Source organism: Phoca vitulina, unplaced genomic scaffold, assembly GCF_004348235.1.
Source record: "Phoca vitulina isolate PV1807 unplaced genomic scaffold, GSC_HSeal_1.0 scaffold27, whole genome shotgun sequence".
Classification (NCBI taxonomy): Eukaryota; Metazoa; Chordata; class Mammalia; order Carnivora; family Phocidae; genus Phoca; species Phoca vitulina.
The window spans coordinates 993,467-1,016,894 of NW_022589730.1; the positions used below are offsets into that span (position 1 = coordinate 993,467).

A 23,428-nucleotide genomic window follows, 5' to 3' on the forward strand; every position below is an offset into this window, starting at 1 on the left:
CCCATCGCTAAAAGCAAAACTTCCGGTCAACAAGCGCATGATTAAGTGCACCTGTACCTGGCACCTGAGCCGAACCCTTAGCTTTTGTGACAGGCCGTGTTCTCCACTCAGGTCTGTGCTTCGTGTCTGCACGTTCACGTCTCTACCGGAACCGCACTGAGGCTCGGACACCCGCAGTGTGCGCGGGATGGGCGCTCCGCCCGCCCGGCTCACGTGAGAGCGCCGCAGCCGCACGCCGGCCCCCATCTCCGAGGGCGTCGGACGGCCAGGGCACCCCGGGACGAGGGCGCAGCTGGGGGTGACCCCCGCCCGGCCCCGACGCTGTGTCCCGGGCCTTTCCCAAGGGTGGACGGCCCCCCAGAGTGCAGGCGTGCGGGAGTCGAAAGCACCGTGCGCGGCCTGCGAGCTGGGACAGACCCGCCGCCGGGGGGCCGGGGGTCCCGAACAGGGCGCGGGGGGAGGGGCGCCGCGGGGGGGAGGGGGGTCGGCGCCGTCGTTACCTGCTGGGCCGCTCGGCCCCCGGCCCAGGCCCCGCCGCGCTGTAGTAGGCCGCGCGTTTGCGGTTGGCCGCGGCCGCCGCGCTGCGCACCGGGTACAGAGGGATCTGGTCCGCCATGTTCCGGCCGCCACCTTCCCGCCCCTCCTCGCTCCACCTCAGTTCGGGCCTTTCCCCGCCCTCTCCGCTCAGCTACAACCGGCTGAGGCACCGCCCGCGCGTCCTTGCCCGCCCCCCGCGCGCCCCAGCCCGATAGCGTCACGGAGCGTCGGAGCCTGATGACGACAGCTTGCGGCGAAGGTAAGGCGCAAAAGGCGGCGGCGTTAAGAGGCTCCGTCCCGCGTCCGGGCCCGATGACGTTGCCGCCGCGGCGCGGGCGCAAGCGGAGGCGGTGACGCTCCGAGGCTCCGCCCCCCGCGCGCCCGGGCCGGATGGCGTCACCGCGGCGCGCGGAGGCTCTGTGTGCCGGCGGCCCCGCCCCCGGGAGCGGGGCGCTGGGCGCTGGGCGCTGGGCGCGTGCGCGTGAGGGCGCGTGCGCGTGAGGGCGCGCCGGGAGGCCGGCCCGGGGCTGCGCAGCAGGTGCGTGTGTCCGGCGGCGGCCGCGGCGGCCGGGAGTCCTGCATTTCCCGGACGCCGGGGACTTCCCGGTCCTTTAACTCGCCGCCTTGTCGGGCTTCCCTTGCGCGCAGGTGTGTTCGGCGTTGTCCCGCACCTACGGAATAAAATTCCCGTAAGTGGCCTCCAAGGAGAGGGCTAGCAGTCGAGCCCAGAGGGTTCTCAGCTTTGCTATCGTGTTGTTCAAGCTTGTTACTAGTTTATAGCTTGGAAATGTGCTCTGAACTCTTTCCATGCTTTAAAATTGAGGTTTTCTTCTGATCAAAAATATAGCCAGCTGTCCGCGGTGTGGTTGACCCGGGACCGACACAGGGTCAGCTGTGCCTGCTCCCCGCAGTCATAATTTTTGACCCAAAAAACTTGACTTCCAATGCCTGCTGTTGGCCGGAAGCCTTACCGGGAAAGTAAACGGTGATTAACGCGTTTTGTGTGTTGTATGTATAACATACAGTGTTCTTAACGATAAAAAGCTAGAGAAAAGAAAATGTTATAGAGGAGCTCATAAGTTAGAGAAAATACATTTACAGCACTGTTATGTGTATTTATTGGGAAGAACCCCCATAGAAACCCATATTATTCAGAGGCGCCCGGGTGGCTCGGTTGGTTAAGCGACTGCCTTCAGCTCAGGTCATGATCCTGGAGTCCCAGGATCGAGTCCCGCATCGGGCTCCCTGCTCGGCAGGGGGTCTGCTTCTCCCTCTGACCCTCCCCTCTCTCATGCTCTCTCTCATGCTCTCTCTCATTCTCTCTCTCCCTCTCTCTCAAATGAAAGAAAGAAAGAAAGAGAAAGAAAAAGAAAGAAACCCGTGTTATTCAAGGGTCATGTGTGTTGGCAAATAGGTTTTCTATTCCAAGATGGAAATGCTAACGGAGCGGTGGTGTTCACGGAGACCTCCTAACCCACCCCAGTAGGTGGTCATTTCCTTAATGCTCCTTGAGAGTCTGTTTGGAGGCACCCTTATCATGGGGTCACTTCTCAAGAGGATGCTCACTCTAAAGAGTCCCGATGGCCCACTTGTTCCAAGGTGGAGCCACCTGCAGAACACCTGTCTCTCTCAGCATCCCACAGTCCGTCCTCTTGGAAGTTCCCCACACTGCTTCCTGGCCCCCTTCAGACAACCAAGGATGGTCAGAAGTACCTGCAGACAAATTGAAAAGTCTCTTCTACTCCAAAATCCCACCTTAATAGGATGCTTCCCAGTCCAAGACTTTTCCCCTTCGTACCTGATAAAACTTAATTTCCTTGCTAAAACCCTTGAAAGTGACATCAGAAGGGCTCCCTTGCTGCAAGTTAATGAGTAAACAGCCCTTATTAATTTTGTCTTGGAGGTGGTTTTGTTTGTGATAGTTTGAGGTATTTATTTCAATGACTGTTTTTTATTTTGAAGATTTTCATTGGTCCTTTTTCCTATCCATCTATTCTTATTTCATTTCTGCCTGTTTTGTTTCTTACTTTCAATTATCTAAGGAGAAGAAAATGTTTTGATTGTTGATTTGTTAACTTTCTTAGCGTTGGGTTTCTTCAGATGTCCTGGAATTTAGGTTTGTGGGCAGCGGGCAGGAGATACCGGTTCTTCCCCCTTCCCCTCCCCCTCCTCACCCTTCCCTAGTCAGTGGCCTTGCCGCTGCTTCCACCTTCAGCCCAGAACGGGGTCCCACGTGGCATGTCAAGGCTTTCAATAACAGGGAGAGCATGTCAGATGCAGGGTCTGCGGGCAGTGGTATTCATTCTTGGTCTTCAGTATGGGTCTATGTCTTTGTACTCCTAAGCCCCCACCCTGTTAAAAAGCCCTAGGCGGCTGTCAGCAACAGGGTTTTGTTGGTTGTTTGGTTTAGCTTCCTACACCACGTAGGACAGCCTCACCCAAGCCTGTGGGGTGAGCCCCTTGCCCACTCCCGTGGCCAACTTCCAGCCCCAGAAGCCAGCCGACGGGAGCCACTCTCACCTCTGTTTCTGGTCCAATAACTTTGGTGTTTTCGAGCCCTGCTGTGTCTTTTTGTTTTCTGTTCCCATAATTTATAAATCCATTATGACTATGTGTTTGAAGCAATGTGTTCAACATAAACTTCTAAATTCTAGACTCATCTTGACCCTTTTCATGTATTACCTTCTCAATTTAAAAACTCATTTTTAAAAAAGTTACTATTGTTAAGTAGTTGCTCCACCTTTCTGGTTCCAGTTTGCTATTTCGATGCTTTTTATGTGGCTTGAATACAGGCCACTTTGTGGACACCCCTCTCAAAGGACGCAGTGACCTCCTATTTGCAAAATGAACTTGTGCTCACTCTTTTCCTTACTCCGACTCACTGCAGCAGCTGACATTCACCTCTTTCAACAGCTGACATTTGTTACACCAAGTGCTCGACCGCACTCCACAGCTGACAGGGTTAATGCTGGCTAGATAACCACACTCCACAGAGGATGCTGTTAACGCAACAGCTCAACCACACTAAAGACTTAACATTGTAACACCAGGTCCTTATATTTTTCCCTTCTGTGATAACTTTGAGACAAATCCTCTGGCTCTCCTCCTTCATTAACTCACTCTCTCCTGGATAGTTCTCTTTCACAGCCTACCCACTTTAAATAAGAACCCCTCAAGTCTTTTTTCCAAATTCTGACCTCTCCTGGCTCCATTTCTGCATTGCTAATTTAGTTCAGTTTAGCCAAGATTCTTCATTCCCCTTTTGTGTCCAGGTGAGGGATCGGTATGGTGGGGACACAGACATAACTAAGACATAGCGTCTGCCCTGCAGGAGGATCTTCCTGGGCCGGGAGGCACATCCGCAAACTGCTGGCTGTGACTTGGGCCGCAGTGCAATGAATAGGTGCGTGATGGAAGCCTAAAATTCCGTTAGGGTCTTTGCAGGAGCTGGACGGCCTGCTGCAGCATTCAGCTGAAGAGTTTAGTTGAGGAACTGTTTACAGATGTGTGGGTGGGAATAAAAAACCAAAGTAGTTTGAGGGACTTCCGGGGACAGGTAGATGGGAAGCCATTATCACCTCCAGGCTCGAAGAGACCAGAAGAGGAAGAGTAGTACTGGAGCCAAGTGGAGCCCAGGAGCCAGGTGCCCCCCCACCCCGACCCCCACCCAGAGACGCTGAGGCTATAAAGCCGGGGTCAGCACACTGCTCACAGGTAAAATCTACCTGTCACCTGTTTGGTAAAGATAGTTTGTTTAGACATAACCATGCTATTTTATCAACATATTATCTATGGCTGCTTTCAAGCTACAATGGTGGAGTTGAGGAGGCCCTACAAAGCCTATGTGGCCCTTTACAGGGAAAGCTTGCAACCACTGTTACAGAGGCCCAGGGCCTAGCTAATATCTGGGGACGGGAGGGGGGCATGCCCTGATAGCGCAGGTATGGACTGTTTCTATGGGGACAGCACTTCCCTTGAGCAGTCCCTGAAGGAATAATGAGAGAAGGCGTAATAACACGTTAATGGAGGGGACTGGAGTGACAGAGAATACTTGATTAATCTTTAGGAAGGCATGGAAGGAGTTTTCAAAAAAAGAACAGATGGAGGAAAGAGCAAACAAATAAGATGGTAGAGTTACACCTGAATGTCAGTTTATGTACATTAAATGTAAACCGACTAAGTACACCAATAAAAAGTCAAATTGTCAGATTGGACTACAAACCAAATCCAAATATATGCCTGAGGTCTAAGAGGCTTCATATGGAGAAGCAGAAAGTGAAAGGATAGAAGACCATGTGATCACTGGCCACAATCACGCATCGTGACTGTCCCTCACCTCCGCAGACGAGGACCCCGAGCCACAGCATGGGTACGCAGCTGACCTGGGTCACAGCCAGAACTCGAATCCAGGCTCCAAAGGCCATGTTTAGCCTCTGAACCAGAGTTGCCAGCTGAGCTTTAGAAAGAGAATAAAGAGAATACTGACCGCCCGAGCTTGGACATAAGGCGAAAGGAGGCTGGCGTGTCATCTCTTCTCATATAAGGGCACAGGCCACCCGAAGACTGGGAAAATGGACTTCGTTCAACTGACTGCTATTTAGTAGAGGTCTCCAATTTAGTGAAATTACACATTAGCGTGAAGGTTTTTGCCAGTAGAGAAGCAAATAATTCCGGCCCAGGAAGAAAATAGAACATCAAAGGATATAGTTTATTGTCCTTTAGGATATTAACCACTTTTGTGTCTAACTAAGTGACCTGATCCTAACAGCTATGAATTCTAGGTCCTGAAAAACTCTCTGGGCTGTCTTAAGGTCTTACTCATTGTATCTTCCCTCGTGATCTTCCTCTTGATTCATAAGTTTGTAAAATTTTGGCACACATACATTATGTATCTACATGAGAGTTACTTGACCTCTTCAAAAATTATGCTTTAGCTCTTCCTGTTCACCACAGCACAGGATCAAGGTGAAAAGGAGAACCCCACGTGGGAACATCGCATCCACAATCTCTGCTTCCACGTCCGTGTGGGGGACAACGGAGACAGACTGACCCAGCTGGAGGCCAGACCCCTGTGTTCTCCAGAGCTAGATAGGCCGTCAGATCCTTTGGCAGTCGGAGAAATGAAAAGATTGTCTTTGGGCCAGGGCAGAAGAAATCCAGAGAAAAGTCTAAGGGTGCGGGAGTATGAGTTAAGAAAAAATAACTTCTCCGATGCTGGAAACTTTGGCTTTGGGATCCAGGAGCACGTCGATCTGGGATCAAATGTGACCCAAGCATTGGTAGGTGTGGCCTGGAGTTCTGCATGGTGCTGGGTGGGCCAGTTTCTGCATCCCAGGCAGAAACGCAGCATGCGCCTCAGGGGGGCCAAACACAGACTCAGCAAAGAGGAGGCCACGTGCTGGTTCTAGCAGGTGTGTGATGGGATCATCCTCCCTGGCGGATAAATTCCCATTTCTATCCAAAAGGCCAATAAAAACTTCTCAGTGAAACGTTTTAAAAAAGTATACTTTAGCAAAAAGATTTTCAAATGTCAAAGAAGAACTTCATTATATATATATTTTAAATGGATGACAGTGGGTACCATATCATGGAATTTAAATGTCATTCATTACCTTTTAAAAAGTGATGTCCCAGGCGCCAGGGTGGCTCAGTCCATTGAGTGTCCGACTTAATTTTGGCTCAGGTCATGGTCTCAGGGTCATGGGATCGAGTCCCATGTCGGGCTCCAAGCTCAGTGCAGAGCCTGCTTGAGATTCTCTCTCTCCCTCTGCTCTTCCCCTGCTCACACTCTCCAAATAAATAAATAAATAAAATCTTTTTTAAAAAAGGTGATGTCACAGTTCCATTTTAAAATGTAAATATAACATGCTAAAAATGCATCACTTGTAACTATTCCCGGTTACAGTGAAAACGTTTAGCTGTCTATACAAGCCCAGTGAAGGGATCCATACTTTTCCAAAGTTCTTTTAGGGGGTCACTGAGCACAAAAGTTTGAAGACTGCTATTGTAATGCACAATAATTTTTAGAAAAACTACCATAAAAGATGAATCTTGTGAAAAGTGGTCTTTAAATGCATTGTTAAAGACCCATTTTAGCACTCATTATTTCCTACTGATGCTTTCTTTGCTTTGTTCTCTGGGGCTCTGCCTCCCTCTCTACCCCGCATCTGAATTCACAACATCCCAACAGGGACCAAAGTACGAGATTTCCAACACCACGTGTCACCCCTTGAAAGGCTAACTACCCTCCTAACGTGTGAAGCCTGGATCCATTATAAAAGGAGAAAAATGTAACTATAGTACAATAAAGTTTTCATTCATTTTACCACACGATGCACTCACATTAATTACAGCAAGCTCTTAATTAAAAAATATATTTTGTGCAGAATTTATTTCAGTGTTTCATTTTCTGAAAGAATTTAAGTCAACCACAAAAATGTATGTGCATGTGAGCATGTGTGCAAGTGTGTGAATGGGTGTGTGCACACGTGGAATTTATAGGGCATGTACAACTTCAGTTGTACCCTGGAAAGCCCAAGGCCTTGGAGCAGAGCTTTCTCTCGTTTAGGGTCAGCTGAGGTGCATGGAGACCGATGTATCTAGAAAAGTCCTACTTTTCTTTAAACCACACATTCAATTACTATTGTAATGAACCATAGACATTTCAACTATTCCATCAAAATGGGAAAAATGTAATTACTAGCTTCTCACGGAGAGTTTCAAAGGATTGCCTAAAGAATAAATAAACTAGACTCCAAGTGGACTCTTCGGAGTCCCGTTTGGTTGGCTGGGGTTTGGGCTCCATACAGCTGTTCTGGGTCAACAGCTGTGTGTCTAACAAGGTCTGTCCTTTAACTGAACACCAGTGGCCCTCTTCCCAAACACAATACCATAGTCTCAGTGGTGACAAAAATGGGAAATCTCTTAAGAGAGCTCTAGAAGAAATACACTCTTGTATTGAAATCTCATTTTTGTCTCTACCATGCCAGGCACATGAAGCTAATCCCTTAAATTCTTCTATTATTATTATTATTATTATTATTATTATTATTATTATTTATTCATTTGAGACAGAGAGAGAGCACAAGCAGGGGAGAGAGGCAGTGGGAGAGGGAGCTGCACACTCCTCACTGAGCAGGGAGCCCGATATGGGGCTCCATCCAGGACCCTGGGATCATGACCCAAGCTGAAGGCAGATGCTTAACCATCTGAGCCACTCAGGTGCCCCGAATCCCTGAAATGCTTAACGAGAAGTTATTCATACGGGGGAGTATGCTTATTGCAAACTGCGAAGCCCACCGTGTGGCCCATGTGTGTCGGATATTTTCTTTTTTGAATTTATTTTTAATTAAATGTTTTTATTATTGCAGTATAATAGACATACAATGTTACATCAGTTTCAGGTGTGTAACATAGTGATTCAACACCGCCATACGTTACTCATCTTTTACCGTGAAATGTTATTACAGTATTATTACTGACGACGCTCCCTGTACTGTACTTTTCATCCCCATGACTTATTTATTTGGCGACTAGAAGTTTGTACCTCTTGACGCCCCACCACCATCACCCCTGCTGGCAGCCCGGCTTTGTTCTCCGTGTTCTCCAGGCTCGCCTGACCTGGCTGAGGAAACCCGTCCGGCCCCCCTTGCCCTTTTTACCCACTTTGTGTTGAGAGCCTTGCCACAGCTGGCCTGGCGGGAACATTACCCACCGGGTGACGAGAGCTATTTGGGGATGAGTGCCCCGTTCTGACAAACCCCCATCAGCATTCTCAGAGCTGGCTTTTTGCAGGGCATCTAGCTGTGGTTTTCAAGACTCAGGCCTGGACACGTTCCCACCTGGCCGTGGCTGGGCTGGTCTGGTCTGGGGCACCCTCCCGCTCCCCTGCACCCAGGGACAGCCCTGCGCTTCTCTGGCCTCTGTCATTTTGCCACCTGGCCTTGACCGCAGCCACAAGGGGCTGGGGAGTGTCAAGGGACCCCCACCGCTTGGCTCAGTGTGGGCACAAGGGGGTCTCTCAACAAATACTGTTGGAATCAATGGCCCTCCCACCTCATTATGTGACACTGTGCCCGAGGTACAATAGCCTACTTATTTCCCCTCATCCTGTGGTGCCTTCGCTGCTCTTCAGCCATTGTCACGCGGAAGCAGGTGCCTTCTCTCTGCCTCTCTGTGACATTCCAGCGTGTGAGGTGGTGTGTGCAGATCCTGAGGACACACCGAAGGCTGCGTTTCTCACCCTTCCTGGCTGAATCTCGGAGTCCCATGGGCCTCTGATTCCCTAAGATGTCACGAATCTTTGAAAGTGAATCTGTGACTTCAGTGAAGATTAGGGGTCCTCCACGAGACGCCCCCAATTCAGAATTAAAGGCGTCTCTCATCCGTAACCGCCTGCTCTCCACTCCAAACCCCCTGATTACGCAGGAGAAGAGAGAGAGGCAGCAATTATTTATAATAACTTTATTAGGTATAATTTGCATCGACCCTCTGAAAGGATCGCGTGCGCTTCTGAAAGCTGCGTCGAAAATGCAAGCGCCCATCCTTGACCCTGCCCCGTCCTGCCTGTGCACAGCAGTGTCCCTTTCTTCCTGGGAAGGACAGGTACAATTTGTCACCACACCAATTACACGTACTTGCTGTTGACATTCTTTTATCAGATAAATTACTTGTACTTATTATGCTGAAGGCAGTTTCCATGAAATTCTCACATTATGAAAGTCTGGGTTTTGGCCAACACGGCAAGCGCCGGCTGTCTTTCGACCAGGGACGCAGAGATGCACGTCCTAAAGGCATGTGTCCGTGGCTCTTCTCTGGGATGAAAGCTGACATTTTTGGCGCCCTGCGCTTGCAGCTCTGGGCCTCCACCTGGCCGCTGCTGCCCATGGCGGCATGGGTAGCATGTGGCCCTAACCCAGACGCCCTCGCCCCGCACTTGCCAGGGACAAAGCGAGGGCTCGAAGGGCAAGAAGCCACATCTGAGTGTCACTTCCAGCAATTGTAGCACTTACTCACCAGGAGCTTTACGAACTGTGCTGTTGGCACTGCGAACCGGCCTCGGAAAGTCGCCCACCCTCAAGGACACAGAACGCAAAATTCCAAGAAAGACCCCAAAAAGCACTCGCTACTCTTTTTCTTCTAAAAGGGGGGGAATAACATTTAAAACATTTTTTAAAGGTTTATTTATTTATTTTAGAGAGAGAGGGAGAGAGCGAGAGCTCGAGTGGGAGGGGCAGGGGAAGAGAGAATGTCCAGCAGACTCCCCACCGAGCACGGAGCCTGACACAGGGCTCGATCTCATGACCCCGAGATCCTGACCTGAGCCGAAACCAAGAGTCTGATGCCGAACTGACTACACCACCCAGGCGCCCCTGAAACATTTCTAAAAACAGAAAGCCTTCTTCCCTCACAAGAATAATTTGTGCTCAGACAATGGCGAAGTGGTGAGGGCGCGGGCTCAGTGCCGGTGTCCCCACCTCGCGGTGCCGCGGGCGCCAGGAGCCTGCTGACCGGCCCTCCAGAGCCTGGCCTCCTCACCTGCTTGGTGGGGACAGAGGCGCCTGCCCACCAAGCTTTCAGGAGAACTTAGTGACAGCACACATTTTAAGCATTTAGCTTAGTGCCTGGTACAAAGACAGTAGTTTTAGGGTGGGGCTATCATCTTTTTATAATTATCAGAAAGCAAAAAAGACCCCCTTGCCCAAAAACTGTCACTGGGAAATGGGGCGTTGGCCTCACGTGCAGATATTTAGGACCAAGCGGAGCCTGCTTTTGCTTAGCCAACCGCAGGGTGGGAGCTGTGCAAACATGCAAAGAACACACGTCCGTCTCCCTCCCCGAGATGAAAAGGTGGGCGGGCGGTGCCACCCCCTGGACCAGCCTTCCGGAGGGACCCTGGCAGCTGGACGAGTGCTCTGTGCTCTGCAGGATGGCAAAGCCCACAAACGAATCGGAGGACAGTAGGACGGCCCCGCCCGTTATGATTTGTTTAATTCATTGGCTTATTTGGTGCCATAACAATCTGGATTCAACAGACTTCGAAATGTTTTCAGTGAGATGGTATAAATAATTTCCTTTTTAAAAAACTTTTTCAAATTGGATGAGCGACAAGGTGGTATGTTTCTGTATGGCTGCCTCAGACGTTGGCTGGGAGTGTGTGGGTTTGGCGATAGCACCGCAGTGTGAACAGCGGCAGAAGCGTGTCACGAGGAGGCTAGGCGGTAAGGTAACAATGATTCACGTGGATGATACATCGTGGGGCATTTCTGGTCCTAATTCTGCGGTGAGCATAGGGAGCAGACTGGGCGAGCAGCGAGAACTGTTGCATTCATCGTTAGCACTAGAGGAATTCAGCGGGCTGGACGTCTGCACACCTCAGAGATTGCCAATTAAGTTAACAGCAAATGAAAATTGTAAGCTGGTCAGAAAACATGGTTTTTTTTGAAAACGTGAGTTTCTTGATTTTTTCCCCCAGATTGGTTAAACTTCCTTGGACTTTATTCTGTATGTAATACAAGAGACAGAATGTCTTTGAAATGAGACCACTGCGGTAAGTTCCACGGAGGGCAGCCGTTTATAGGGTCCTGTATGGTGGAGCCATGACACTGGAGTGTGTGCGTGCGTGCACTCTACGTGAAGCCGCATGCCAGCCTCTGGAAGACAGGGACTTAGGACGTGTCAGGTCCTGCTCGACTGTGGAGATCATGGAGCCCGACGGAGATTCCGCCACGCCGCCACGCCGCGTGGACGAACGAGGCAGTGACCCCTGCATCATCACTCGGTTTGTGGGGGCGACCTGACGAGGCGGTCGGGAAGCATCACGTGGGCACAGAAATGCTCGAGATACAAGAGCGACAAGAAGACCCTTGTCTGGGCACCTGGACAAGTTCTCATGGGGCTTCCTTTTCTTAGGAATAGCAAATGAAGTTGCAGTATAAAAACATTCTTATTATGGGCATACAGCTATTAAAATCCCACTGAAAGGTAATTTTCTCAGACCATACGTTGTATGATTCCACTTACGTGAAACGTCCAGAATCAGGGCCTCTCTGGAGACAGTGGGGAGATTAGTGGTTGCCTGGGGCTGAGGGTGCGGAGGGTGAGCGGTGGGGCTGCTAACAGGCGCCGGGCGCTTTGGGGGCTGCAGAGAACCTTCTAAAATGAGCTCGCGCTGACAGCCCGTGAGTGCGCTAAAGCCACTGGACGTACATTCTACGTGCTGAATTCTTGGGAACAGAATTTATACCTCAGTGAGGATGTAAAGCGAACCTTCCTTCTGTCTGACATCTGCAGGGCTCCGGTTTACTCTGATGTCGTCATTTGTTGTGGTGTCCAGGCAATGAGCTTAGTATTTGGTCCAATTTCCATGACGGTTTGTTTACAGCTGAGCAAGTTTATACGGGGTGAAATGAAACGCTCCTATTAATTGTGTACAAGAATTCGTAGATGCATTCACAGTTCCCTTGATGTCAGAATGCAGAAATGTTTTACTGGCTTTCATTTTTTTAAAACTAAAAGGTTTGGTGTGCCGCTTTTAGATATTTCATGACAAAAAGTGTAATGTTTACTTGGTCCAGATGTTGTCTGATTCTCCAATATTAATGTAGGTCAGGAAAAGCGAGGTTCCAGCCTAACATTCTGCTTTTACTACGTGTCGAACAACACATCATTGCGTTGTCTTCGCTTTCTATCTTTAGCTGGCTAATTGCAAATATTCTCGGTTCTACTTTAGGAACCTATTCTATTACAGTCAAGCCGTGAGTAGGGTCAGAGCCAAAGCCCCTGGGACCCTGAGAACGTTTAGCCGGGCTGCACTTTGGTCCAGACAGGGCTGGCTTGAGTTCCAGAGCACGGGGGACAGGCCAGGCCTTGCTTACTTTGACGTCTGAGGCTCCGTGGGCTTGTTCTCCCTTTCCCCTACCGCTGTGGGCTGAACCCCACCCTCGAAGGGAGTGCACGGCACCCCCAGGACAAGACGTGTGCGGGCGGCCCACCTGTCCCCCAGCTCCGCCCCGCCCTGGCCCCTGGGGACAGCCTGCGTGCTGCTCTGTGAGCAGGGCCCGTCTCAGCCACGGCCTTGCCCCTGCCTCCTGCTACGTGTCACACGCTCGACCTAGAAGGAGCTGTGACGGAGGCTGCCAGGGTGAGCCGGAGCGGGCCCGAGGAGACGGGCCGGGAGACCACTGGGGCTGGCCACGCCGCGCTGTGTCCAGATGCTGAGGCCCATCCCACCCCGGACGGAATCCGAGGGCAGGGAGGTAGCACGAGGGCCGCCATCTGGGGATGGCCGGGAAATGTGGGGCCATAACAAGGGCAACGACATTCGGAGGAGATCCTCCAGGCTTGGTAGAGAAGGAGGCCACACGCACCAGAGTTGAGCGCCAGTCTTGGGCTCACCCCTCACCCGCACAAGCACCAGTAAAATGTCTTCACTTACCATCGTTGAAAAGGTGTGTGATTTAGACTTTTCTTGGCTTTTTAAAGGAATTGCTTCTTTAAAAATTCAGGCTGGAAGAATTGTTTGCACACGAAGTTTACGCCCTGAGTCGTATTTCTGCCCTCTCCTTCCACCTCGGCCTCCTCCCTGCAGCGGCTCTTCCCCCGGACTCCGCTGTCTCCTCAGACCCTCCCCACCAGGCTCCCTCCGAGGAGTGTCTGCTCCTCACCAGCCAGGACGGGCCACCGGCATGCAGCCCAGACAGATTTTTATCTGAACTATGTTACACTGTAAACGGCAAGCTCCAGCAATCCGCTCACAAACGCAGTCATGTTCCGTTGGCCGTCAGGCCCTGTTGTGCACCAGAATGTGGACGTGTGGGGGCCGGGCGGAGGTGCGGGGCTGCTGGTGGGCGTGGGAGCAGGTCCTGAGCTTTCACGGCCTCTGCTAGCCGACGCCCATGGTGTGCCTTACCCTCCCCCAACCAGCCCCTTGGTCTTCTCCGACCTGTTTCCGGCGGTCCTGGCACTCAGCACGCTCCAGGATCTTCTCTGCCCCGTTCCAAATGCCATCACCTTCATGACAATCTTGTGCTATGGACTGAAGGCCGTGTCCCCCCAGACTTATGTGTTTAAACTTCTCCCCCAAGGTGAAGGTGTCAGGAGGTGGGGCCTTTGGGAGGTGATCGGGTCATAAGGGTAGGACCCTCATGAGTGAGATTAGTGCCCTTGTAAGAGGCCCCAGAGAGCCCCCTTGTCCTGGTCAGTCATGCGGGGATGCCTCAAGAAGACAGACGTGCAGGAAGGAAGTGGGCCCTCCACACACGTGGAGTCCGCCAGCCCCAGCCTGTGGTGTTCCGTGACCACCCGCACGGCCTCTCGATGGACGCCGACCCCCGAGCGCGCACAGCACCTGCAGGACGCCTCTCACACCACGGTCAGCTTTGTATTTTGCTGTTTGTGCAGTTGTCTTACTCGTTCCGTGCGTCTCATTCACCCTGTTCTCTCTGGCGACACTACTAAGTGCCTAAGAAATATTTGTTATAACGAATAATAACTCTCAGCTGTTCCTACTGAAAATTTTAGGACAAATTTTTGACGGTAGAAACTTAGCACCCATCAGAGAGTGTGACAGATTTATTTTCAGATGTATTTTAAGGCACGGTGATGCCGTCATTAAATTTAGGTGCTAAGATAGCTCAGCGTCCCAGGATTAGTGCCCCGCAGCACGTCCTCTGGGTCTTGATCTCTTGTCTCCCACTTACCAGCCAACAATCATGAGCAGGTTTTAAACTCTGAGTACGTTTCTGTACCCGAAGAATGGGAATGGAAATAGTCCCAACTTGAAGGATTTATTTGAGGACTAAGTGGGAGAATGCACACAAAGCATCCAGCCCAGTGCGGACACAAAGCAAACACGCGGAGGCGACGGCTTCCCCATGTCACTCAGGCTGACCACTGATGCCTCTTCAAGGCCACTGCCTGTCGTTTCTCTAGGCCAGATGTTTGTAGGCCGAGCACCATGCCGCACATCAGCTCTGTCTTACAAGACACAGAGACTGGGAGACACGGCATCAGATCGACGTGATGATCACTGGCCTCTGCTGACATTCCACGAGATCCTTGGGACCTCAGCAATGTCCACTCTGAGTAGAGTGCACACTGAGCTTTCTCCTCCTCTTCCCTTTATAAAGGGTCGGTAATACACTTTGGTTGCATATGTTCCGTTACTCTGAGTTTGCTAATGCTCGACACTCCAGAAAGGAGGGAAGCAGAGCTCCCTCCAAAAACAACAAAAAACCCTCTAAATAAAAAATCCTCATTAAAGAATATTAATACTCATGAATTAAGAAAAACAAAAGGAGAAATTGCCTGGAACAAATTCAGATCACCCTTTGATTCTGTCCACTGACACGTATAAACGCCTGCTCCATCACACAGAGGCACGGGGACCAGAACGGAGCTTGGAGCCCACAGCCGCCCATCCAGGTGAGCCGGGCCCCTGTCAGCCTCGGGCAGGGTGCTCACCTGTTCTCCTGTGCTCCGTCGAAAGCTGGATAATTGTGGGATACCGATTGGCACCCAAATTATTTCTCAGTGCGATACACAAATTATCATATGTTGATAGCTCTTTCCTTCCCAAAAGAAAAGATGGTATGAAAAGGTGGAGATTAAACAAAATAAAACCACAAGCTGGATTCATGGCTTTTTGCAAGAGGCCACGCTGTTTCAAGTGATTTCCTAGAGAATTAAAATGCAACACAGGTTCGAGTATGAACGCAAACTCCTATGGACAGAACAACGATTATTAGACATACTTAAGTTTTTAAAAGCCACCTGTGGACATAAATGCAGTTTCCTTGTGTAAATTTAAACATTTTCACCTTCAGCATTTTGTCCTCAAAAAGTAGAGGCATCACAAGGATATTCAGAGACACCTATCAGACCAGGACACTCTTATCTTATTTGTTGGCCAGCCCTGTGGGAGCCACACTCATATTTTTAACTGCTGTGGTCGAGTCCCCACCTCATTATGGAACCCTTAGGGACCAACGACCTCCCTCGTGGTCCCAGGAACTCGGGGAGCATCTCGCTCCCCCAAAGCTGTGTCACAGAAGGTCCCATATGAACAGTGTTGGGACAACAGGCAGCAGCCCCACGTTTTCAAAAGTCAAGTCATAAGGCAAGACAAAACCGGGGGTCCAGCGTGATACCGTCCTGATTCGCTCGTGTGGCGGTTTGTACGTGTGCAGCGTATACCCATCAAGAAAGAAAGGAAGGAAGTACGTGAAAATGTTAGCAAAAACAAAACAAAATAAAGCAAGCCAGTCATGGGCTTTGGGTGATTTTCCCTTTTTTATTTATTTGTATTTACCACATTTTCTACAATGAACATGAAGTACATTGGAAATTGGAAGGGAAATCTTTTTAAAGTGAAATTTCATTGTGGGAACATTTTCATTTATTTATTTATTTTTAAAGATTTTATTTAGTTATTTGAGAGAGAGAGCAGGAGTGGGGTGGGGCAGAGGGAGAAGCAGGCTCCCCGCGGAGCAGGGAGCCCCACGTGGGGCTCGATCTCAGGACCCTGGGATCATGACCTGAGCCAAAGGCAGACGCTTCACCGACTGAGCCACCCAGGCGCCCCTTTTTGTCTTTAATTTTCACGAGTCTATGACAAGTCTTGGTGTGGACTTGGGTTTTTGTTGCTGGGGTTCGTCCACTCAGCTTTGTAGGTTTGTACCTTACCAAATTTGGACAGTTTTCAGCTACTATTTCTTGGAGCGTTCTCTTCAGCCGGCCGTCTCTCCTCCCCTCCGGGGCGGCCTGGAGCCTCAGCTCTTCTGGGGGAGCCGCGCGGGCCCCCAAGGCTCCGTCTCTTCAGTCGCTTCTCTCTGCTGTTCAGATGGGGCCACTCCTCTTGTTCTAGCTGCGCCTCCCTGATTCTCGCTCTGTCCCCTTCTGCTGCTCAGACCTCCGACTGTGCTTTCTGTCATGCCTGCTGCAGTGTTTTCAGTTCTCAAGCTTCTGCTCGGCTCTTTGTGTCTTCTGCTTCTTTGCCAGGTTTTCTCACTTAACGTTTCGTGGGCCTGGAGTTCTTGTGGCGGCATCTTTTCCCGCGATGCTCTAACATCCGTGTCAGGACTTCTGTCACCTCTGCCATCTCAGAGTTGACGTTTATTCAGCTTGAGACCTTCCTGGTTCTTGGTAGGACGAGTGATCTTCGACCGAAGCCTGGACGGCTTCACATCACGTTGTGAGCATCGGGACCTTATTCAGACCTTGTGCTTGGCTGTCTCTGCCCGGCTGTTCACCAGCAGCCCAGGTGGATGCACCGCCTCACCTGTGCCCGGCGGGGAGAAGTCCAGGTGTGCACTGGCCTCGTTTGGCACCTGCGTGGGGGTGGTCATTGCTGCCGCCAGGCCGTGGGGGCTCCGGCTGTCCCCCGGGGTCACCGCCAACACGAGGTGGGCGGGTGTCCATGTTACCACTGGGGAGGGTGGTCATTGTCCAGAGGTTGCCTGTCCTGCCGGGCAGCCCCTCTCCTGGTCCTTGGGCTGGAGAGAGCAGCTCTTCCGGGGGCTTCTCCGTCTCTGCCCTCTACTCTCTGGGTGGCCAGCTCTTCAGCTCTGAGTCTGGGGAGGCCCGGGGAAGTCTCTGCCCAGCTGGTCGCCTCCTCCCACCCCCAGGGTCTTCTCGGGTGTGCTTTGCAGGTGTTCTAGTTATTCTGGAGGGAGAGCATGACACCTCATCTTCCCGGAAGCTGGTTAGCACTGTTTCCACATCTCCTCTCACCTGTGCTGGCCTTTTTTAGCCTCCTGATCTTTTGATTGACAGAAGTCCTTAATTTTGATCATTTTGTCCCCTTTTCAGTTAGTAATTTTTATGTTCAGTTTTGAAAAACCTTCTCTTGGCCCATAAACGTATTTTAACCTGTGGAATTTTCTAGCAGATTTATTACTTTACTTCTTTCATTTATGCCTACATTTCACCAGGGAGTGAGGTTTTGGTTCGGCATGGGGTACACAGAGCTCAAGTTTAAGTTTTTTCATCTGGATGCTCGATTTATGACCGCAGCAGCTGTGCAAGCAACAAGGGAAGGATGCTATGTTTAATAAACATGCTGGTCACGGGTATTCATACAGCATCCACAAACACAGAAGGTCCCTCCCTATATTGAGATCTTCCACTTTGAAATTCAGGGTTTCTCGGATTTTAGAAAAGTAGCCTGGTCCGCGTAGCATTTGCCACATAACATCAGCAGTGGTACCTGTTTGTCCCCTTCGTTATTTGAGAGAGACAGAGAGCAGGAGAGGGAGCAGCACGTGTACAAACCACCGAATACGCAGGCGCCTGTGTGTGTGCGGACACGTGCAGCGTGCGAGACCCCCGGGCGTGCACAAACACACCAGTGTCCCGTAAGTAGCTTCACTTTAGTTCAGGTCAGGTTCACCATCAAATAAATTTTAGAACCACTTCGGATTTCCAAAACACTTCACATTTCTCGACAGTAACAGACTTAGATCTGCACTGGGAAGGGCGCCGCACGTTTTCCTCTCTGACCCATGACAACAAAGTCACAGCTTCTACGAAGCCGAGTCACCCCAGTGACAACAGGCCCCCCTTCTGCTGGGTGGCCTCTTGGGGCTCTCGTGGGCACAGAAACGCAGCAGCAGGAAATACAGTGATCCCTATGTCCACACCCTTCCAGGCAGGCTCCTACAGAGGACTGGATTTCACGGCATTTCCCATGGAACATTGCTCATTTCACATAAAAAAGAAAGCAGCATAATTTGTAGATAACCCCCAATGGGAAACTTGGCAATTTAATTAAAAGCAGCTCTTGAGGCCTTAAGTATTTTATTTTTCATTGTGACAATTCTGGAAACCAACAGCCCAATATGCCAAGGGAGAGATGGGCAGCTGGTTTATCCTTAGCGGAAACTTCCTGAGAGTGTACCCAAAATGGGCTGCACAATTTGATTTGTAGCAATAACCCCAGTAGCTGTTAAGTGAGAACTTAGTATAATCGCTGAACTTTTGGACATAAGTTTCCTATCAAGACACCAGCCACACTGAGGTTCTCATTGTGCATCCCTAGCTTGATTCCAGTATCTGTGCTTCCGACATCACATTTGCTTTGTTTCTGTCCTTGGTCATAAAGGGAATATTTTTAAGTTGATGGTCCTTTATCTCTTTTATCATTTTAAGCTTGTTCAAGTTTCTTGTAAGTAAACTATTAGATGATATTTAGACCATTCTACATTAAAGCCAAGCTCATATTCAACAACCGTACCCTAAAATTCATCTTTGGAGACATCAGCGCAAATGGTTTTTCTAGATTCTCTGTGTGTTACTTCGATATCACAAGGTTGTGGTGTTTGCTGGTCTACCGACGTCCGTGCCACACGATGGCCATGGTCAGTGGATCAGTCCATCACGCTGCATCGGGTTTCCGAGCGAGGACGCGACTGTAGGAGAAAGATGATCCGCTGTCTGCCGACCCAGATGCGCTCCAGAGCGCCGGCCGGCTTTGCACGTCGCCACGTGCCGTGTACGGAACCATGTGCGACCTTGGGGTGCGCTCTGCTTACGTGTTTTGGGGAAGTGCTGTCTTCTCCTTTTACAGATATACGCGTATTAAAAACATCATGATGTACACATATGGATATCCCCAAATATTCCCACACAGTCACACGATTGTGGGTGTTTGCTGCCACTTCAATTTGTGGCTTTAGTAGACACGCTTGCAGAGTGCAAGTAAGGTGGAGTAACATTTCACGACCATATTTTCTAAAAACAGGCATCACTTCTCTAAGAAGAAAACTTTCATGACATAAATATGTATTTAAAGCACCAGTAAAAATCGTGGTGGGTGGATAATATGCATTAGGCGAACAATCATATCATATCGCTACCAGAATCCTCTGAAACATTCCCAGGAGGGTCGATTAAAGGTCACTGTTTTGGGAATTTGAATGCCCTTGTCACCCGGCGGGGAGTCGGTTGGAGGTGCTCCTCTAGCGGAACACCAGTTGTAGAGGTTACCTACCCGGGGACGTGGAGGCAGCCGACGGCTGTTACCCGGAGGCCGCGAGGAACCACTTTGGATGGGTTTCTAGTGGAACCGGCTGGCTCCCGGGGCTCGTGGAGATCCACCCTGCGTGCACCTGCAGGTGACAGAGACTGCTAGGAAAACCAAGCAGGGCCCCGAGAAGAGGCGCAGGGCACTTCCTGGCTCTGTCTTGTCTCGCTGTCGCCGTCCGGCGTCTGGAGGCCCCCCCGGAGCCTCTGGCTTCTGTTCATGCGGGAAAGGGCTTCTGACCTGGGGCCACGCAACCCCCAAAATATATCTGCACGCTTATGTCTGCGTGTTGTTTCTGTATTTCTGAGAGACACCCACTAGCTTCCCTCACAACCCAGGATGGAGGACGAGACTCGGCTCAGTTCATTTTTAAAAATTAGTTTAAATAAAGGTTTATTTTAGAGCAGTTTTAGATTTATAGAAAAATTGCAAAGAGAGTTCAGACCATTCTCCATATACCCCCACATCTAGTTTCTGTTATTAACATTTTATATTGGAATGGTGTGTTTGTTACAATTAATGAGATAATGTCGATACATGGTTATACCTTAACGTCCATACTTTCATCAGGTCCCTAGTTTTTTCTACTGTCCTTTTTCTGGTCTAGGACCCAGGTTACTTTGAGTCATCAGGCAGGTTGTGCCTTTTCCTTCATTCCAGGATTCCTAGTACCAGCAGCTTAAGATCATGTCTATTTTTTCAAATAAGGATCCAGTGACGTGGATTAGAAAAGTCAGATTAGACCATGATCCTGCAAATCCCTGACATGCCAGGATTCACATCGCTGTTTGTACTTAGCTCATCATTCCTCGGGGATGGGAGCTTGTGGACCCAGAAGCGTGTTTCATTCCTTATCATGCAGGATCCCCGACAGTGCCCAGCAAAGGACTACCTGGTCAGCCTTTGTATTTGGCTGGCTTAGAGAATTCTTCCATGTCAGTTTCTTTATAAAGGGGAGTCCTCCTCTGTTCCTGTAGGATAAAAGAATAACATTCAAATCTAGGTTCTGGACCTGAGTTCAAATCCCATTGCGCACTGGCCTCTGAGCACCAAACCTCTGTGCGGAGGTCTTGGGAGGATGGTGGCGAGGCTGCGTGCTGGGAGACACTGGGGAGCCCTGGCCAGCTCGCAGTTCCCGGGGCACGCAGCATGCTGGTGTTTGCAGAGCCTCACTCAGAGCTTGGTGTAAACAGGCAGGTTTCATCACAGAACCTTGTGTTTATCAGTGCAGATAGGTGACTAGCCGATTGTTTAACTTGGTGGGGACGGTGGAGACCCTGGGCTGGGTGGGTGATCACAAGGAGAAATCACGACAGGTGCAGGAAAGCCTGAGGCACGCGGAGGCGGAGGCAGGTACTGGGTGGCGTGGAGACGGTGTCGGGCAGGACACGAGGGCCCGCGGCACGGGCACCTGCCCTCTGCTGTGGACGCCGCTGGCAAGGCAAACTGTTTTCTCTTAGGATTTATCCAGTCACCATAACTCACAAAACAACACCTCTTTGGGCAGAAATTTTTCTTAGTAATGGGAATGAGAGCAATAGGGAGAAACATGTTCTAAATAGTGACACTATTGGAAATGCTTCCTTGCTTCATGCAGCTGTTGGATTTCGTTTCTTTTTCTTACAAACCAAACTGATTCAGCATAAAAAGTCATCTGTTTGGAAGGAGCCTCCCATCACCACCGTCCTGAGAAGGTGAAGTAGGCAACGACGGCTGTGAGAAAGACCTCAGTGCCACCGCCACGTCAGTCTTAGCTGGGCTAGCCCGGTACTGCCGTGGGTGCCCTGTTTGTTTTGTTCTGCTTGCTTTGTTCTGTTTCAGGACGGGACATCTAAGAAGGAAAATGGGTCTGAAGACCACATCTGACTTATGTGTCGGGGACAGCCGTCCTAAGTCTGGGTATTTATTCCGATTTTTAGGTAAGAGCCAGGTTCTATGCCTTTCTACCTAATAAGCGTCAGAGTCTATATTTAAAAAGGACTTGACAGTAGGGGCGCCTGGGGGGCTCAGTCGTTAAGCGTCTGCCTTCGGCTCAGGTCATGGTCCCAGGGTCTTGGGATCGAGCCCCGCATCGGGCTCCCTGCTCGGCGGGAAGCCTGCTTCTCCCTCTCCCACTCCCCCTGCTTGTGTTCCTTCTCTCGCTGTGTCTCTGTCAAATAAATAAATAAAATCTTAAAAAAACCACAAACCAATGTTATTAAAATCCTTCACCATTACATCAGAAATGCATGCATTTGGTGAATGATTCCTATAATTGAAGCTTCATTAAGTTTGTTCCAATATATTTAAATTCAAATAGGAATCACTCTTCTTAATATCTAATAAAGCTTCCATCTCAGGAACTGCAAAAATTTTAATTAATGTATAAACAATTCTAGTATAAAGGAATGTACGTCTTCATTTAAAAACCAAACCTCAAACATAAAATGTTGAAAGAATAAATACAAGGGATGTATCATGGTGAATGAGCACTCAGGAGTTGGTAACAGCGCTGGCTAATGCTTCCATAGAACTGACTACCTGCCAAGCATTGGCCCAAACTCTTTACATGTGAATGAACTCATGTAACTTCCGATGAGCCTGGGAAGCAGGTGCTAGGATGATGCCCATTTTACAGAGGAGGCAAGTGAGGCACACAGCTTAATCAGCGTGCCAGCTAGTAAATGCTGGAGCCCAAATTTGAATCTTGGCAGACTTCAGATTTTCTGCTTTAGCCTTGACTCCTTATTAAGTAACCCAAAGACTCAAAAGAAGAGAAAGCAAGTGAGAGAGAAAAGGAAAGCTCTATGCAGACAACGTTGTTTGTCAAACGTTCTGGCCATGACCACTCCATGTAGAGGTCCTGTCTACGCACAGGCGGATACAAACTGGGACTCATCGTTTCAACTTGCCTGAAGCCTGACATTCTCTATTCTGCTTTCCTTCATTGAAAAAAATGCTGGTTTAGGGTCGTCTGGGTGGCTCAGTTGTTAAGCGTCTGCCTTCGGCTCAGGTCATGGTCCCAGGGTCCTGGGATCAAGTCCCAGATTGGGCTCCCTGCTCAGCGGGAAGCCTGCTTCTCCCTCTCCCACTCCCCCTGCTTGTATTCCCTCTCTCGTTGTGTCTCTCTGTCAAATAAATAAATAAAATCTTAAAAAAAAAAGAGAGAAAATGCTGGTTTAGAGCCACTAAATTGATTTCATGACCCACAAATGGGTTATGACTCACACTTTGAAAACTACCACTCAGGTGGAAACCCTGAGTAACAGAATGAGCATGCGGAGCCATTTAAAAAGGAGGGGCATCTGTACAAATTCTGAATTCTTATTCTGAAGATGATGGACAGAAACTTCAGAATCAATTATTCTAGCTTTCAGGTCAATATGAAACAGTGGTATGGATTAAACCTGAAGTCTGAAAAATTCTAACATGTTAACGAAATACTTAGGTTAAATTTTTGATATGGGCAACAAATAAACAAAACACCACAATTTAGGATTTGTAATTATTTCTTAAATTGTTGTCAATATAAATGATGAGCAACTTAGTTTTTGATTTATCTGTATTACATTTCAGAACATTTTTAGGCAGTGGGGATAAAATATTCTACTGATAATTTTTTGGCAAGAGACAAAATAGCCCCACATGATCTGCTTAAGAAGGAAATAATATTTAAGAATATTTAGCATATTCCTCACATTCAACTACATAATGTTACATAACGGAAGTATAAAAATGCAAAGTAAAATACAATCTCAGCTGATGAATGGGGATGACAATTCCCTAGGGCAACAAAGTAAGTACACGGAGGCAAATAGTATTTAACCAGTTGACAGACAGTGGTATCAGATGGAATTGTTGATAAGTGTAGTAAGAATAAAGGCCACTTGC

The 23,428-nt window shown here is 49.5% G+C and overlaps 1 protein-coding gene and 1 pseudogene across 3 annotated transcripts in view; one reads left to right on the forward strand and one right to left on the reverse strand.

Annotated features, from left to right (window-relative positions):
- ATP9B (ATPase phospholipid transporting 9B (putative)) overlaps window positions 1-825 on the reverse strand; it is a 248,846-nt gene extending 248,021 nt beyond the window's left edge. For 2 of the 3 annotated variants that reach the window (XM_032422696.1, XM_032422693.1), the window contains exon 1: window positions 501-819. In XM_032422696.1, the coding sequence (XP_032278587.1) occupies window positions 501-616 (116 nt within the window). In that variant the 5' untranslated portion in view covers window positions 617-819. Of the gene's footprint in view, window positions 1-500 lie in introns of all 3 variants that reach the window. The other variant, XM_032422694.1, reaches the window with a different exon arrangement.
- On the forward strand, window positions 775-5,981 carry LOC116643670 (annotated as a pseudogene).
- The last annotated feature ends 17,447 nt before the right edge of the window (window positions 5,982-23,428 follow it).